We start from the raw sequence: 18,710 nt of genomic DNA, 5'->3' as shown, positions 1-18,710 counted from the left end.
TGAGCATTTTCCCATACAACTGCCTACAGTATAATGACCTTTACCCACGTTGCATGGACTCCAAAAGGAAAAAAAAGTCAGCAGAAGGTCCTAATGAATACTTCCATTAAGTCATCCAGTTCTAAATGGTTTTTGTTAGACTTGTAAAGGATGCATTTACTGTTTATACCAGTGTCAGCAAGCTTGAAGCTGCTGTTGAAATGGACAGCAAAGGAGAAATATATGGTTTATTTGTGTAAAAAGAGCCCCAACCACTGATAGATAGGCTAGACAAGGGGTTAGAACAGTGTGAGCTGGGTACAGACTCTACTCATTTATTATAATATACAGCAGAGAATTTTGCCTTGTATAAAGGGAAGAATGTATCCTGTATTATTTTATTAATGTTTATCTGTCTTTCCAGGAACTTTATTTCTACACTGCAAGTGTTTCATAGTATTTACTTTTTTGTTGTAAATACATTTGCTTTCCACAGGTCTGTCTGTGAGAAGTGTTTGCTGGCGAGGAGATCACATCCTAGTTGGAACACAAGACAGTGAAATTTTTGAGATTGTGGTGCATGAACGCAATAAGCCTTTTCTCATTATGCAAGGGCACTGTGAAGGGGAGCTTTGGGCCTTGGCAGTTCATCCTACAAAACCATTAGCCATAACTGGAAGTGATGATCGATCAGTCAGGTTAGCTCAATTGGATTATCAAAAGATACGTGATGTTATAAATGTACCTTTAAAAGTGATTGGTGATTTTTTACATTTTATTTTTTTATATTTGAGTTTATGATATTTTATTAAAGGTATCTTCTGTCTTAGTATTTTATTATTAACTACCATCAAGTCAACTTTGATTTATGGTGACATTATGAATGAGAGACCTCAAAGTCACTATCATCAACAGACATGCTCAGGTCTTGCAGACTCAAGGCTATGGCTTCCTTGTTGGGTCTATCCAGATTTTCCTACTGCTTTCTAGCTTATCAAGGAGAATTCAGGCATGATTTACTCTGGGACTCATTTATTTGTCTTTTTAGCAGTCCATGGTATGTATAGAACTCTGCTCCAGCACCACATTTCCTATGAGTTGATTTTCTTCCTATCAGCTTTCTTTATTGCCCAGGTTTCACAACTGCACATAGAAATAGATCAACATTTGTGTAGAGCTAGCTATATTGTATGCAGTACTGAGAGGTGCTCTGAGCCAAAGGTATCAAACTAGTCCGCAACATACTTCAAAGGCATCAGATTCTACCTGATCTTGTAAGCTAAGCATGGTAATTCCTGGTTGGTACTTGAATGGGAGTCTACCAACGGATTCCAGATATTATAGACTGTATTTCAGAGGAAGGAACTGGCAAAAGCATGTCTTTAAGAACACTCTATGAAATTCATGGGGTTGCCATAAATCATAAGGTGTGCACACACATAGCTTAAAGCACCAGTGCTTTGTTTATTTTGTTATTTATTTTGCTGCATGGGTGATAACAACTTTCCTTTTTTTATATACTTAAAACTTTTCTTACAGAATATGGAGCCTTATAGACCATGCATTGATTGCTCGGTGCAATATGGAGGAACCAATTCGTTGTGCAGCTGTTAGCATGGATGGAATTCATCTTGCACTTGGAATGAAGGATGGTTCTTTCACAGTACTTCGAGTTAGGTAGGTTATATGCCACAAACTTCAAAATTCTTTACAGTTGATTTTCTCAATGAATAATCATTGTTCTTTAATCTATTTTTAATCTGTTTTCTACCTGCATGGCTTATGCCCAATCTATCCTTCCATTTGGACTAATTTGTAATATAGTCAGCCCTCCTTGTCCGTGGATTATCCATCCAGGGATTCCACCATCCACAGCTTGACTTTTTTAAAAAAGAAATCCAAACAGCAAAACTTGATTTTGCCATTATTTTAAAATAAGGGATGCCACTTTACTATACACTTGTATATACAGTCGGCCCTTCTTATACACAGATTTTTTATACACAGATTCAAGCATACATGGTTTGAAAATGTTTTAAAAAAGTATAAATTTCAAATAGCAAACCTTGATTTTCCATTTTTTTTTAATAAGGGACACCATTTTGCTATGTCATTATATTTAATGGGACTTGAGCATTCATGGATTTTGTTATACATGGGAGATCTTGGAACCAGACCCCAGCGTATAACAAGGGTCCATTGTAGTAGAACTTGAGCATCCCCACATTTTTTGACAGCAGATTTTTGCAGCCTTGTTCAGAAAACTGGATAAATTGTATTCCTCTAATTCCATAGGGGTAAACCTAGTGGTTCACTGGTAGTCATACAGGAAATTTCATCCATTCCCACAATTATCCACCCATGTTTCATGACTTGGCTTTGACAGGTTTCCCAGCCTTTTAGTTTTGGAGATGGTTTGGCAACTGCAGAAAAGCTCCCAGAATCAATTTGAATTGACAGTTCCTGGGTCAAGCCTCTTCTGGTCTTTGTTGAGAAGGAGATGATATTGGTTGTGGGGCAGAGGGGTATGCAGTGTTGGTGGGAGAAAAGCACCCTCTGAGATACTCCAGAGTATCTTGAGTTTTAAGGTCCTTGGAAGGAAGTCTCATTTAGTTCCACCACCACCCTCACAGGTACATCTAGTGGGAATATGAGAAAGGCAGGGACTCCTTGGTGCCTGGCCCCATACAGAGAGGCTGCACTGGTCCTCTCATTGAAGATCTTCTTATTCTGGCAGGCCTTTCAGGATCTGTCGGGGATTTTTTAATGGTATATTCCTGCATGGCTCAGTGGAGTTAGACTGGATGGCCCTTGTGGTCCTTTCCAACTCTATGATTCTATGATTGATTGTTGTTAACTGCTTTCCAGTCAACCTCAACTCATGCTAACCCCATCAATGGGACACCTCCAAGCCCCCCGTGTCCTCAACTGTTCTGCTCAAGTCCTGCAGGTTCAGGACTGTGGCCTCCTTGATTGAATTTATCTATCTGATATATGGTCTTCCTCTCTTTCTACTGCCTTCCACCTTTCCTAGGTTTATTGTCTTTTCTAGTGAGTCATGCCTTTTCATGATGTGTCTGAAGTACGACAGCCTTGGTTCCATCATCTTTACTTCCAGGGGGAGTTCAGGCTTGATCTGTTCTAGGATCCATTTCTTTGTGCTTTTGGCTGTCCATGGTAACTTCAGCACTCTTCTCCAGCCCCACATCTCAAATGAGTTGATTTTCTTTCTGTCAGCTTTCTTCACTGTCCATCTCTCACATCCTTACATGGTGATGGGAAATATGCTGGCTTGTACGACACTAACTTTGCTATTCAGTTTTATATCTTTGCACTTTTTCTTATCTAGTTCTTTCATAGCTGCCCTTTTCAATCCTAGGCTGCATCCACACTGCAGAAGTAATTCAGTTTGACACCATTTTTAATTGCCATGGCTCAATCCTGAGAAACTACCATTCTCAGAATTCCATAGAATTGAGCTATGGCAGTTAAAGTGGTGTCAAATCAGATTATTTCTGCAGTGTGGATGCATCCCTAGTCTTCTGAGTTCCTTACTGAAATCTCTGTTCTGATCAGTGATTGATCCAAGGTATGGGAAATTTTTTTAACTGTTCCTGTTTTTTCATTATCTAGATTGGAGTTCTGCAACTCCTCCGTGGTCATTATTTTTGTTTTCTTAATGTGCAACTCCTCCGTGGTCATTATTTTTGTTTTCTTAATGTTCAACAGCAAGCCTGCCTTAGCTTGCTCTTTAGTAATTGTAGTAGTATGGTATCATCTATATATCTTAGATTGCTGGTATTCTTTCATCTGAACTTCATTCTTTCTTCCTCTGTGTCTAATATTTAATATTTTTTACACACAAGCTGAATAGATAGGGTGATGGAATGCAGCCTTGTCTGACCCCTTTTCTAATTGGGAACCATTCTGATTCTTTGTATTATGTTCTGTTGGTAGCCTCCTGTCCCAAGTACAAGTAATGCATCAGAACAACCAAATGGTACAACCATTTATTCCAGATCAATCCATAATTTTTTGTGATCTATGCAGTTGGCCCTTCTTATCCACACTTTTTTTTATCCACAGATTCAAGCATCCATGGCTTGAACATATTCAAAATAAAGTATAAATTCCAAATAGCAAACTTTATTTTTCTATTTTATATAAGGGACACCATTTTTCTGTACCATTTTTTCAATGGGACTTGAGCATCCACGGATTTTGTCATCTGCGGGAGTTCCTGGAAGCAAACCCCAGTTGATAATATAAAGCACATGCTGATTTTCTTCTCGAATTTCCTGGTGCATTCCATTATCCAGAATATGTTTACAATGTGTTTCCTCTTTCTTCTCTGGACTAAGCTTACACCTCTGGAATTTCTTGCTCCATATATGGTAGGAGTCTCTGCTACAGAATTTTCAGTGTGACTGCTTGCGTGGAAAATTAATGCAGTGATCCTGAGGTGCTTTACCCTTTTGTTACTCCTTCTTTTGGGTTAGGAATGTACATTGATCATTTCCAAAGTTTTTCATATTTGTTGGCAGATTTTAGTTAGAACTAAAGCCAATTTTATCTCTGTAGATTGTACCAGTTCTAGTGGTATGTCATCTGTTCCTGGTGTTTCTGTAGCATTTTTGTCTGTCATCCATTGTTTCTTTTTCTTTTTGACCACAGTTAGTGGCTTTCTGTATTCCTCTTTCACTATGTCCCTGGTCTCTGATCTTAATTCTTTGGTTGTATGAAGAAACTGTTTGCAATAAATAGATTGTTTTGTCTTCACAAAACTATCAATTACTCTCCTGATTCATTTCTTGATCCTAGTCCAAATCTTCCTACCTTTTTTGATGCTGTTCTGCTTCCTACCATTGTATTTTAATTGCCTATATTTAGCATTATGATCAGGCGTACAATTTAAATTTTAAAAAAATCCACAAGTGAAAAGTGATGTCAGGAGGGGCCCAAATAAGTCCAGTGTTTCCGCACATGATAAAGAGGTTAGCCTGGCTACTCTTCTTCTCCCTCAGGCCAGAATAGTGGTGCTGAAATGTGGCAAGAAGGCCTTCTACCAGCTGCTGGCTCTCAGGTACAATGAAATTATTTCTGTCTTCTTTTCTCTCTGTGTCAAGAGATGAGCATATTCTTTAAATCTATAGATGCTTCAGATTTAAACTAGACATGTAACTGCAGAAGTTTCGGAGTGAAGATATATCTGTGCTTGAGAGAAATTAAGCTTGACAGGTATATATGTGAAAAACAAGACAAATTGCAATATAATATATAGTGAAATTAAATGTTTTAAACATAGCCTTAAGTACCTAATATTGTTCTTTTATTGTTTACAGAGATATGACAGAGGTTGTTCATATTAAAGATAGGAAAGAAGCTATCCATGAATTAAAATATTCAGCCGATGGAAATTTCCTTGCAGTTGGTTCCAATGATAGTTCTGTTGATATTTATGGTGTTGTTCAGCGGTACAAAAAGGTTGGGGAATGTGTTGGATCCACAAGCTTTATAACGCATATGGACTGGTCACTGGATAGTAAACATTTGCAAACCAATGATGGTAGTGGGAAAAGACTTTTTTACAGGATGCCTGGTGAGACACTATGCTACTATTATAACTATGCATGAAATTATTTTGTAAGCATACTATCATAAGATAGTATATCATTCTTAGAAAACTATAAGAACTGTAAGTCATTCCTTTCCAAACCATTCTTATCATGCTTGATTAATCACACATAGACATCTTGGGGGTATCATATGTATAAAAATTATACATCCCACAGCAAATCTAACAGCATGTGATAGCAGATATTGTAACAAAGAGACTGAAGTTGGAAATGAGCTAATAAGTATTTAAATTATATGTAAAGAGGTCATGCTTTCATTATTTAAATGTTCTGTTTTGAGCAAGGTAGCTTCCAAAATTAGTGCTAAAGGAGAGCTATATTCATTATCCGGAAAGGGAACTCTATTAAAATTAGAGGGATTTGCCTCTGAATAGAAATGTATGGGTTTTTTTTCCTGCTCAGTATTGTTATTTATTTATATATATTTTTCACATTGTCTTTGATTACCTAATTGTTATCTAGGTTCATTCTATTCTTTTTAGCAATTCATGTATAGTGCACCCATGTCATACGCGAGCGCCTTTTACATGGCTTTCAGCTTATGCTGAAAGTTGCGCGGTGGAAAGACATGCCGCACTGCACATCATGAACGAGCCCCATTATTTTTAATAGGGCTCAAGCATATGCACTATTTGCCTTATGCGGAGGGGTCCGGAACAGATCCCTGCATAAGGCAAGGTTGCACTGTATTAGGGAAATCGTTGTCTGTTGAAATAGCAATAACAGTTTTGGCAATTTAGTGAAATAGGTTCCTCATAGTGAAATGGCTTTTTCAAAGTTTTCAAAATGATTAATAGAATAATTGACCTGTTAAATGGAGTTAATAATTAACAAGTTGTTTTTTTTTTTTAAATTTAGGTGGGAAAGAAGTGACAAATAAGGAAGAGTTAAAAGGTGTCCAGTGGGCTTCATGGACTTCAATTTCAGGCCTTGAAGTTAATGGAATATGGCCTAAATATTCAGAGATCAGTGATATTAATTCTGTAGATGCAAATTTTATGGGCCAAGTTCTAGTTACAGCTGATGACTATGGAATAGTTAAACTGTTTCGGTATCCTTGTCTAAGAAAAGGTTTGTTTTTATGATGTGCTCTTTGAATATAATTAATAATGACATCTGTAAAACTCAGAATAGTATGGTACAGTTCATGTACTGCACTACTATTTCCATAAAGTAAGAGAGGAGAGTTGGATGAAGATAATTTGACAATCCTGGATCTTTGCCTGGTTGAGATTTCCCTTTGGAAAATGGTAACAAAAGAGTTTAAGATATGAACCAAAGTTGGTTGCTTTTGCTAGCTTGTTCTCCTAATTTCACAAAGTAGCAGAATAAAATTTGAATTAATTACACTGATTTGTGAAATATTTTAAATGTCCTCCAAAGTACCAGGCAAGTTTCACTACTGCAGTGGGGCTAACCTGTCATCCCCATCCTGCATTTCCTTGTGAGATGTAAAAGACCCTTGAGAACAGTCTTTGACAAATGCACAAGCAGCTATAGCTGATGAGTGTAGGAATGTTGACAGAAATTGGGACTCATGCCTTGAGTAAGCAGACACCTTTTTGATTATGTAGATCTGTGTTTTAAAATTGTGAAATAAGTTTGAGAAATAATGAGCTGATTATATTTACAGGGGCAAAATTTAAAAAATACCTTGGTCATTCAGCACATGTGACAAATGTCAGATGGTCACATGACTATCAGTGGGTAATTTCTATTGGTGGAGCAGACCATTCTGTTTTCCAATGGAAGTTTGTTCCTGAAAGGAAGCTAAAGGATTCTCTTCACATAGCGCCACAGGGTAAGTGAGCAATACACAATTTAATATACTGTACAGTAGTTAGAAAACATTGCTGGTAAATAGATAGTTTCTGATTATAGTTGAACTGGATAATCCTATTTAAAAAATTGTCTCAGGTTTTGCTCCTCTTTCTCCATTTCTTATTTGTTAACTTAGACATCTAACCATGGCATGGCCAATCTAATCATGACAATAAAAGCCAAATAACAAACGAAATAAAAACTGGTGTGGCATTAAAACAGTCAGGAACTGCCATTTTTAAAGACCATATAAGAAAGTTTAATTTATTTTGTCCTGCCAATAAAGCTGTGGAATCTGTCCCATTCCTTCTAATCAATCAAAATATTCAAATTCCTTTAGCATTTGGTGTGCTTTCATATCACATTAGTCAATTTAATTATTTAATTCAGTTTAGTAAGCAAACATTAGTAGGATGTTTTTGTGTGACACCCTTGGATGCACTCAAACTTTACAAGATGAGAAAAAATATGAATGGGATGATAGATATTTGAAGTTCTGTGATATTTTTTTGTGACAACTATCTCCTTATGCTAAAGTTTAGAATATTTGGACAACTAATTAAAGCATGTTCATGAGAAAGTTGATGATAAAATTGTCTTTTGTTTACTGTATGTTGTCTTTCATAAATTCTGAAGTTTGAATAGATTGCAGATTTTATGACTTTGATCTTTATCTAACTTTACATATGTATATTTAGAGGGCAGACATGAAACAATTACTAATGAAAGTCAAAGAAGAAAGTGCAATGTCAGGCCTACTGCTGAACAAAAAATAGTGACCACAGAGGATTTACATACCATGTATATTCGACAATAAGTTGAGAAATTTATCCCTCAAAACGGGCTCCAGAATCATGGGTAGATAAGATAGATACAGGGCAATAAGTTAATACTGCTTATAAATTTCCTGAAAGAAGTACCCACCTTCCTCTGTAACCAGGAATCTTGTTACAACTCCCCGTTTGAATCCCTGGTGTGCTCTCCCAACCCCCCCCCCCCCCTGTGTGTGTGGGTGTTTGTGTGTGTGTGTGTGAAAGAGAGAGAGAGAGAGAGAGAGTTATCCCTCAGCCTTCCCTTGCAGCCAGAGCTAACAAGCAGTTGCTGAGCCAAGGGAAAGAGAGAGAGTATACCCAGGCTTGGACCCCATTTGGCAAGCCATTAGCCTGGAAATCCTGAGGGTGAAGGGCAGAGAAAGAGAGAGAGGTCTGTCCCCCCTTTTGAAAGCCACAAGCCTGGAAATCCAGGGGTTACGCGCAGAGAAAGAGGCCTGTCCCCCCCTTTTGCAAGCCATGAGCCTGGAAATCCTGGGGTTATGTGCAGAGAAAGAGAAAGAGGTCTCTCTCCCCTTTTGCAAGCCATGAGCATTGGGAATCCTGGGGTTATGTAAAGAGAAAGAGATCTGTCCCCCCTTTTGCAAGCCATGAGCCTGGAAACCCTGGGGTTATGTGCAGAGAAAGAGAGGCCTGTCCCCCCTTTTGCAAGCAATGAGCCTTGGGAATCGTGGGGTTATGCGCAGAGAAAGAGACAGAGGTCTGTCTGCCCTTTTGCAAGCCATGAGCCTTAGGAATCCTGCCCTTTAGTCAAAAACTGACTTCAAAAAAACTGAATCGACTTTTCCATGGGTCAGTGTAAGTAGTGTACTTTAATTCTTATTTTAAAAGAGGAACCATCCTCTGGTGAAAGATAACAGGACAATTTGTTCTGGAAGTACTGACTCCCTCTCTCATTCATCCAGCCTTTTGGGTGAACGCAAACAGTTATGCCTGATGGAATTTTGTAAGTTCTTTGGTATTATTTCCCTTTATTTCATCCTTTAGATCCGTTGTTACATGTCTCAAAGTTTTACCCTCAACTTATCCTTGAGGCATATTAAAATCCACAATTTTGACTCCAAAATCTGTCCTCGACTTATGCATGAGGTTGACTTATAATTGAGTATATGTGGTAGGGCTGGGCTGTTGAGTGTTTCTGTTTGCATTACACCAGGGGTAGGCAATCTTTTGGAGCCAGAGGCCGGGTTGGTGTCCCTCAGACAAGTCGGGGGGGGCCGAAGCCAGGGGGTGGAGCTTCCACCCTCCGGGGCGGAGCCTCCACCGAAGCCCTGCAAGGAGGAGGAGGCGTGTGCCCGCCCTCTCCTCCTCGGTCCCTTTCTGGACAAACACCCCCAATCTGCATTCCAAAACACACACAACAGCACAGTTGTGCATTTCACATGGCTTTACTTAACATGGCCTCTTGCATATTTCAGAGGCTTATTCCATAACCAAACCCCTTGGGTTTAACACTTAGCATGGTTTAACATGGCTATGCATATTGAACATGTCAAGGTGGTTTCACCATTCTTGGACCAAGTGTACTTCTCAGAAGTGTGTACTTGGTCAAGGGACTTTGGTTTTTCTTCACTGCGCATGGGTTTGTAAAAATCACAGCAATTTACATTGGCCTTGCCTCAGAGGCTTTCTGATATCAATATCACCATTAAAGAACCAAAAACACACTGAAAAGGCACTTTGGAAAGTCACACTCTCTTGGCTTCAGAAACAGTGCGTGCATGCCTCTCAAGCTGACTCATATCATTATCATCATCATCATCACCACACTATCATTGTCAAAACAAGGGAGACTTGTTAGCATTAAAAGCACACAAAACACACTTTGCAAGGTGACACTCTCTCAGCTTCTGAAACAGTAGTTGCATGCTTCTCAAGCTGACTCATCAACCTCACCACCACACTATCATTGTCAAAGCAAGGGAGACTTGTTAGCATTAAAAGCACACAAAACACACTTTGGAAGGTGACACTCTCTTGGCTTCAGAAACAGTGCCTCCATGCCTCTCAAGCTGGCTTATATCATCATCGTCATCATCAATATCATCATCATCATCATCACACTATCATTGTCAAAGCAGGGAGACTTGTTAGCAATTAAAAAGAATGCAAAATAAAACAAAAAAACCCATGTGGCCTCTGGCCACTCACCACCACCTTCTCCTCTTCCTCCTCCTGCTGCCCCCATCTCCTCTTCCTCTCTCCTCTTCCTCCTCCTGCTGCCCCCATCTCCTCTTCCACCTCCTGCTCTTCCTCTCTCCTCTTCCTCCTCCTGCTGCCCCATCTCCTCTTCCTCTCTCCTCTTCCTCCTCCTGCTGCCCCATCTCCTCTTCCACCTCTTCCTCCTGCTGCTGCCTCCTCCTGCTCTTCCTCCCTCCTCTTCCTCCTCCTGCTGCCCCATCTCCTCTTCCTCCTGCTGCTGCCTCCTCCTGCTCTTCCTTCCTCCTCCTCCTCTTCTTTCTTCTCCTCCTCCTCCTCCATACACCGCACAGCCTGGGGCCAGGACGGAGGAGACAGAGGAGGAGGTGGGCAGCGCGGGGCCGCGCGGAGCCCCGCGGGGAGGGCCGCGCGGAGCCCCGTGGGGAGACGGGGAGGGCAGTGCCGGTCTTCATCCTTTGCGTCCTCCACCCCAGGCCGCGCGGCCCTCCTCTTCCTCCTCCGCCGCCATTTTGTTTTTCAAAATGACGGCGAAGTCTCACGCGACCTTTCCCATCTTGGGAAAGGTCACGCGAGACTTCAGCCGCCATTTTGAAAAATAAAATGGCACCCGGAGCAGCGCGGAAACGGCGGCAATCGGCGGCAGGACTGCGCGGGGGCCAGTAGAAAGGCCTCGGCGGGCCGAATCCGGCCCGCGGGCCGTAGGTTGCCAACCCCTGCATTACACATTTATCTGTGAATTCATCTCAGTGAAACAGATTATATTACTGAGTAGATGTATAGATAATCAGTTTTTTAAAAATGTTATTAAATTCTACTGTTTCAATATCTATTTTGATTTGGGTTATTTATTTTTTTAATCACAGAAAGCCTAGTTGACTCCAATAGTGAAGAATCAGATTCTGATCAATCTGATGTTCCAGAGCTGGACTCTGAAATTGAACAAGAGACGCAAATCACATACCGTCGACAGGTATTGTCCTATGCCATTAAAATATAAGTATAGTCCTGAAACCCTTGCCTCAGAATACCAAGGTATGTTTAAAATGATACCATGTCACCCTCAAACTATATAAAAACTCTATGAGTTGACAAAACAGGAGCCATAAGATCATCTATTTATGTAATTTCAGTTTATTTATGCAGAGGAAATTTGCACTTACTTTATAGTTATTTTTAAGTCAATTTACACAGATTGAGATTATTACAATATAACCAGGGGGCTCTGCCTCCCTGTCAGGTTCAGAATTTTTGTGATTGGTCTCACCAGTTAATGAATAGCTTTGGCATTGATTTCATAGTTCCTGTATCATATAGTACAGTTGGCCTTCCATAACCACAGATTCTTTATCTATGGTTTCAAACATACATGGTTTGAAAATATATATTTTTTAAAATTCCAAAAAAGCAAACCTTGATTTTGCCATTTTATATAAGGGATACCATTTTACTATGCCATTGCCTTTAATGGAACATGAACATCTATGTATTTTAATATTTATGGGGGGTCCTGGAACCAAACTTCAATGGATACCAAGAGACCATTATATCTTAATTTTTGTTTACATGGAAAATTTTGGTTTAGTTAGGAAATTGATTTTGCTGACCCCCGTCTCTCTGTCCTTGTGAAACAGTAGAGAAGCATCAGCAGAACTGTACATGATATCAGTGTTGGTTGATCTTCCAGGTGGATTTTATTCAGCTTCCCTTATATAAATCCCAGGTCAGTGAAAAGCTTGCCCATGAGTCTTGATGTGCTCAGAGTACTTATAGTAACATTCAGCCCTAAAACCCGTATTTTCCCCAGTAGAGTAAACCCAGTAAATCATAGGGGATTTGGTTAACTGACTGTTATATAAGTTCCATTGATTCAAAGGGCTTCTACACTTGGGAAAAGTCATTAAATCTAGACTGCAATTTACTCATAATTCTTTGTTTCATACTAAAAATATCTGTATTGCAATCCCTGTTGATTTTTATTGCTAATATGTCCATTATAAAAACTTAAGAAATTTGCCCGTAAACTTCTATTCCTCAGAGAGATTTGCTTTTCAGATATGCACAATTACAGAGAACCTGTATATTCTCTGCTAAGGTTTACAAAGAAGATCTACCTCAGCTTAAAGAGCAGTGTAAAGAAAAACGAAAAACTGCAGCCTCAAAAAGAAGAGAACGGACTCCAATCAATAGTATACGGTTGCACTTTGTCCATGGGTATGTGGATCAGTATTTTTGCCAAAATGAAAAATGTTTTCCTCTACTTGGATTTGAGTATGCTAAAATAAAGCTAACCATATTAACTTTAACTCTAGAGATCCTTAATTATCATATATACCTGTCTAAAAGTTGAAAAAATTATGTCAAAAAAGAGACCCCAGAATCTTGGGTCGAGTTATATACAGGTCAGTATGGTAATACTGCTCACAAAGAAGTACCACCAAACACCCCATTCTCCTTATTTAGACTGCTGCTGCTCAGCCGAGAAGTTTGTGTGAGTGTTTCTTCCTTCCCAAGGAGTAGAGAATAATAATAATATAATTATAAAATTTTATTTCTCTCCCGTCTCTCCAATAAGATCGAGGCAGCTTACAATTATAATAAAATTCATACAATATAAATAAATCGCACTATTCCTAACCCCCTTATACAAACAATATAATAATTCCAACATAACAATAATAAAGTATAAATTAGATCATTAAAACAATCAGAGACTAGAAAACAGGACATCTTAAAGTAATCAGTGGCGAGTAATCAGTGGGATGGTCCATAATAGCAGGGTGACCAAGTGAATTGCTCAAGGAAGGCCTGTTGGAAAAGCTATATGGTACTTCCATACTTGCAAAATATGGCACTTGCGTACTTTGGCCTTACAACCACATAGCAGTTTTAATATGAGTATTTATAGGGCAATGATACATGGGGAAAGATTAAACTTTTCACCCAATCACCGTTATTGTTGTAGTGTGCCTTTAAGTCATTTTTGACTTATGACGACCTTAAAGCAAATCTGTCATGGGGTTTTCTGATCCTGAGAGTGTGTGACTTACCTAGGGTCACCCAGTTGGTTTCCATGGTCCACTGGGATTTGAACCCTGGTTTCCAGAGTCCTAGCCCAATGCTCAAACCACTATATTACCATATCCTCATGTCAAATATCACCAAATATCACCATAGTTTTAGTTCAAATATCTTTTTTCCCTTTCACATTCATAAATGTAGATGAGTCAGATACACATATATCTATACAGTAGGCCCTCGGTATCTGTGGGAGATTCCTTACACACACACACACACCCCGATACCAAAATCCGTGGATGCTCATGTCCCATTGGCCTCAATGGTGGCACAGCCAAACAGCAGTCCCACCATTGGAGACAATGACATTTTGCAGCCCCAGCCACCCAAAGCCCGCCTCACTATTCTGACCGCAGTGAGTGGCAGGGGGCCACCATCTTTTCCTCCTCCCTCTTCCCTTTGCTGCTGCCTCTCACCTCCTCCGCTGCCATTCCCCTCCAATGGTCTTGCCATCTGCGGATGCTGGGATCCTTGGATGGCAAGTCTACGGATATGGAGGGCCTACTGTATTCCATCTAGTTAGGCCTTCATAACAAATACAAAAGTTTCATGAGATTTTTTTTCCTCTTTAATTCTAGCATTTACTCAGCAAGATTAGAGAGGAAGTAAAATTTCTATTTTCATTAAATTTATTGGCAAACCTGCTTGATTTTGTTCTTGCTTCATGTGATTCCTCCCCCACCCCAATTTAATATCATTTATATAACTATGCACTAAATAATATTTTTATGGGGTATTCTTCTGGAAAATGATTGATTTGGGAGAAATATAATTATGCTGGAGTTGGGTGAAAGAAACAAAAAGAGGCTATACAACCTAATGAAAATATTTTAAAAGATACTTTGTATACTATTCATAATTTAACTTTACAATAACACAAGAAAGCAGTGACATTTTCTTCTTACTACTGTATACAAACTATTTTCAAATGTCTCATTGTCTCTTACCATCATAATTAGAAGAGAAAGTTGTTAATACATCCTAGTTCACTTTATTGTTCTGCTGTATGCATTGTAAAAAAAACCTTATACAATATAATTGTACAACATAATTATGGATGCTGCCTTAACACTAAGTATTTTGTTAGTTACAGGGGCTATGACTGTCGAAGTAATTTATTTTACACTCAAACGGGAGAAATTGTGTACCATGTTGCAGCAGTGGGTGTAGTATATAATCGGCAGCAAAACACACAACGCTTTTATTTGGGTCATGATGATGACATTTTGTGTCTTGCTATTCATCCCTTAAAGGACTATGTGGCAACAGGCCAGGTAGGATTCATGCTTAGGATTTTAGTGAGCATACTGTATAACTAAATATCTGTGAAATATATTTGAAAGCAATCTAGCTGTAGAAAACGCGGTTGGCTTTGTTATGATACATTAAAAAAAGAATAAACGTGGAGTTCTTCAATTTCAGAAGAAATTAAGGTGAAAGTGAAAGTTATTATTTAAGATTGCAACAATGTTCTACTGCATTCAGCATCAATTGGATTAATCTGCTCTGATCTTTAGCTTGTCACTCTTGTTTGTATACGCAAACTGAGTTTTGAATTGGAACCCATTACTAGATTTCTGAACCATATTTTATTTAATAGAGCCAATTTTGAGGGATGTTGAGATCTTGTATTATTTACAGAGTTGATGTTATTGAGAAATAAAAGCTTTAGCATTATTGTTCTGTTACCCCACTTGCATTTTTGTTTTATCTCCATTGTAATTGCATATTTAAAGTAAAATGATTTTTTAAAAAATACAGATAATCAGCAAAAGTTTTGTTCAATCTCTTTTGTTTAAGGTTGGTCGGGATTGTTCAATCCATATTTGGGATACAGAGACAATCAAACCACTGTCAGTTTTAAAGGGCTATCACCAGTATGGCATTTGTGCTGTTGATTTTTCAGGTATCTATGATTATCTTGTTTATCTGAAACCACTGATCTTTCAAATGTGATCTACCTTGCTTGAGCCTATTATATTGATACATGAATGTCTGGAATGGTTTATGTGTGAGGAGTGTTCACATTAGAAAGCTACCTTGTAAGCCATTTGTTGTTGTTGTGTGGCTTCAAGCTGTTTCTGACTTACGGCAATCCTAAGGTGAATCTATCATGGGATTTTTGTTGTTGTTTTGTTTTGTTATGTTTTTTGGCAAGCCTTGCTCAGAAGAGGTTTGCTTTGCCTTCCCCTGAGGCTGAGAGCATGTGACATTCCCAAAGGCAATCCAGTCGGTTTCATGGCTAGGAGAGGAAAATCAAACCCTGGTCTCCAGGGTCTCAGTCCAACACTCAAACCACTACACCATTCTGGCTCTACTGTAAGCCATTACAGTGGTACCTCGGGTTACGAAATTAATTCGTTCCGCGGCTAATTTCGTAACCCGAAAAACCTTCGTAACCCGAATTGCCATAGGCGCTAATGGAAAAAAAAAGCCGCGGCTCTGCCGCGGCTCCATTGAAAACAGCGCCGGGGTTTTTTCGTAACCCGAAAAAACCTTCGTAACCCGAAACAATAAATCCCTATGGGATTTATTCGTATCCCGAAAAATTCGTAACCTGGGTAATTCGTATCCCGAGGTACCACTGTACAGTCATATACATTGAAGAAAAATTTGAGTTAGGCTGTTGCCTAACACCTAAGTGTGATTTGTACATTACTTATTCTTGAATTACAAAAAGGCAACTTGGCTTTCTTCCATCATGCCTGCTTGTATTTATCAACAATTGATAATGGCAACAGTTTCTAACATAAGCTTTTAAAATAAACATGAAAAGTTCTGTATTTCATTAGGACATTGAAAGTTAATTAGTGTTAATAAAATTATTTGACTTTCTGAAGTCCATTTTGAGTTCACCATGAACTAATGTAAAGTTCTTGATCTTTTTTCTCAATCTCTTCCCTGATTTCTTTTTAATATAATCTCCTATGATGGTACATTCCCTTCTGCAATCTTTGCTACCTGAAACAGAGACGGAGCCAATAAAGCAGTTTGAAACTTCCAAACTAGGTAGAAACTTGATTGCTCCAGGGCTAAAACCCAGAGCAAACAGAACCCGGGATATTCCAATTTAGTCCAGAAAATGCACACCATATAAATGCCCCAACACGAGCAGTTCTGAAGGAGTGATACATCCTAACCTTATCCTTAAAGCTGCATATAAACGCACTAGTGTAGGTGTGCCTTTAAAAATGATGAAGCCAGTGTACCCAAGCAGTCAGGGCGGCAATGCAAAAAACCTGAAACTGTGACACTTCAAATGGATATAAGTAACTTCAGCTCAAGAAGGGGTATGGGGTGAAGGGGGCATGTAGCAGGGGTCTCCATAATTGTACTTTGCCAGTGTTTTACTGGGCACACCAATGCACCAATGCCCTGTACCGCTGAAGGATTGCATGTGTGGCTGATCAAAGGTGTGGCCACTTAATGGGATGGCATCTAGACAGCAGGCAATTGCTGGCAGTGTGTTTGTGTAATGGTGCACATGCATGGTGGGGAGCCAACAAAAAAATTAACCAGTGGTGTGGTTTGATGCTGTGCCATGTGGTTGAGCCATGCACGTTCAGGCCGCTTTGAGAGCAGCCACTGTGTACAGTGCGGCTTCATCCTGCTTCCAGAAAATGCAGGTTCCAGCTGCTTTTTCTTGCCTGTCTCTTCCATCCCTAAATTGCCTTTCCTGGAAGCCTTGAGGAGCAGCAGTTAATCTTTACATTTCAAACTAGAAGTCAACCTTTGGGCACTTCAATGTTGTTGTTGTTTTGTGTTGCGTTTTCGTCAGTCTATGTAGCCTCCAGGAGGGAAAAGAATGGGCCCCAGATGCACAATAGTTGCTCACCTCTGATCCAGTGTAATGAGAATATACTATTACTTGGTTCACCCCTGTGAGGGCCCTATCCTAGGGTTTTCTTGGCAAGATTTGTTCAGAGGGTGTTTGCAACAGCCTTCCTCTGAGGCTGAGAGAGTGTGACGTGTCCAAGGTCACCCAGTGGGTTTCTGTCTCTGAGCAGGGATTCAAATCTTGGTCTCCAGAGTCCGTCCAACACCCAAACCATTACACCACATTGAACTTAGGATACACTTATCTTGGTATGGAATGTATGAGTCACATTAGTAATAATTTATGTCTTCCCCATTCACACTGTTCAGAATGTAAAACAAGATGTCTATTTTATCAAACTTTTAGAAGTAAAATTAAAATTTTTACATGCTACTAAGTTTAATTACTATTTCATTGTACTCTGTTAATGTTATATTTTGTACAGTACTTGTGTACAGTAGCCAGTGTGGTGTAGTGATTTAAGTGTTGAATTATGACTTTGGAGACCAGGGTTCGAATCCTAGCTCAACCATATAAACCCACCGGTTGACCTTGGGCAAGTCACATCCTCTCAGATACAGAGGATGGCAATGGTATGCCGACTGAAGAAATTTGTCAAGAAAACCCTGTGATAGGTTTGTCTTAGGGTCTTTGTAAGTCAGAGAAACGACTTGAAGGTATACGACAACAATGATTACATTATTTTTAGTCATGGTGGGCAAACATGAGAAAGGTGGATTGGGCAGCATAAAACTGTTAAATAAATAAACAGATGAAAAATTCCCCATTTGTGATTCAGGAATCCTCTTGTCTTTCCCAACCTGAAAAGGTGCTCAGGAAGTGAATACATTGGATTTGCCTGAGATTTTCTGAGACATCTTCATCCTCCTCTCTCTCTCTCTCTCTCTCTCTCTCTCTCTCTCCTTTTTTTCCTTTTTGTCTAGAGGGCCTGTAGAGGACAATCCCATATCAGTAATCATGACACACTATCAGTAATCAACCCGCTCTACTATCCAGGAACGCTATATCCCCTTGGTTACTAATTCAGAATTTGTTTATCTACTACAGTCGGCCCTCAGTATCCACAGGGATCTGTTCCAGACCCCTCCCCCCCACAGATACCAAAATCTGCAAATGCTCAAGTTCCATTGTCCCTAATGGCAGTGTGTTCACATGGCCACACTGCTATTAGGGACAACTGCACTGAGGTCCTCCCCTCCGAGGCTTCTTACCCGAGCTTGGCTTCAGGGCAGTTTAGAGGTGGAGGTTGGAGCTCTGTCAGCTGGGGGGAACTGAAGAATCAGTACAAGTATGAAAAGCTTATAGGTGAGGATTCTGTTCCATCCAGATGTTATTAGAATATAATTATTGGTTTGCAGTCAGCAGTTGATT

The 18,710-nt window shown here is 39.5% G+C and overlaps 1 protein-coding gene across 20 annotated transcripts in view; it reads left to right on the top strand.

The window, feature by feature from the left end:
* EML5 (EMAP like 5) overlaps window positions 1–18,710 on the top strand; it is a 126,878-nt gene that overhangs the window by 44,727 nt on the left and 63,441 nt on the right. For all 20 annotated transcript variants that reach the window (XR_006104970.1, XR_006104969.1, XR_006104968.1 and 17 more), the window contains 9 exons: window positions 476–677; window positions 1,519–1,656; window positions 5,322–5,578; window positions 6,474–6,686; window positions 7,249–7,416; window positions 11,290–11,396; window positions 12,519–12,637; window positions 14,589–14,775; window positions 15,302–15,407. Coding sequence is in view for 17 of the 20 variants with exons in the window: in XM_042478596.1 (XP_042334530.1) it covers window positions 476–677; window positions 1,519–1,656; window positions 5,322–5,578; window positions 6,474–6,686; window positions 7,249–7,416; window positions 11,290–11,396; window positions 12,519–12,637; window positions 14,589–14,775; window positions 15,302–15,407 (1,497 nt within the window). In the remaining 3 variants the exon portion in view is untranslated. The remainder of the gene's footprint in view (window positions 1–475; window positions 678–1,518; window positions 1,657–5,321; window positions 5,579–6,473; window positions 6,687–7,248; window positions 7,417–11,289; window positions 11,397–12,518; window positions 12,638–14,588; window positions 14,776–15,301; window positions 15,408–18,710) is intronic.

The sequence above is a fragment of the Sceloporus undulatus genome, chromosome 1, assembly GCF_019175285.1.
Source record: "Sceloporus undulatus isolate JIND9_A2432 ecotype Alabama chromosome 1, SceUnd_v1.1, whole genome shotgun sequence".
NCBI classification, from domain to species: Eukaryota; Metazoa; Chordata; class Lepidosauria; order Squamata; family Phrynosomatidae; genus Sceloporus; species Sceloporus undulatus.
The sequence above is the reverse complement of the archived record's forward strand: the minus strand, read 5'-3'. Positions and strand labels throughout refer to the sequence as shown.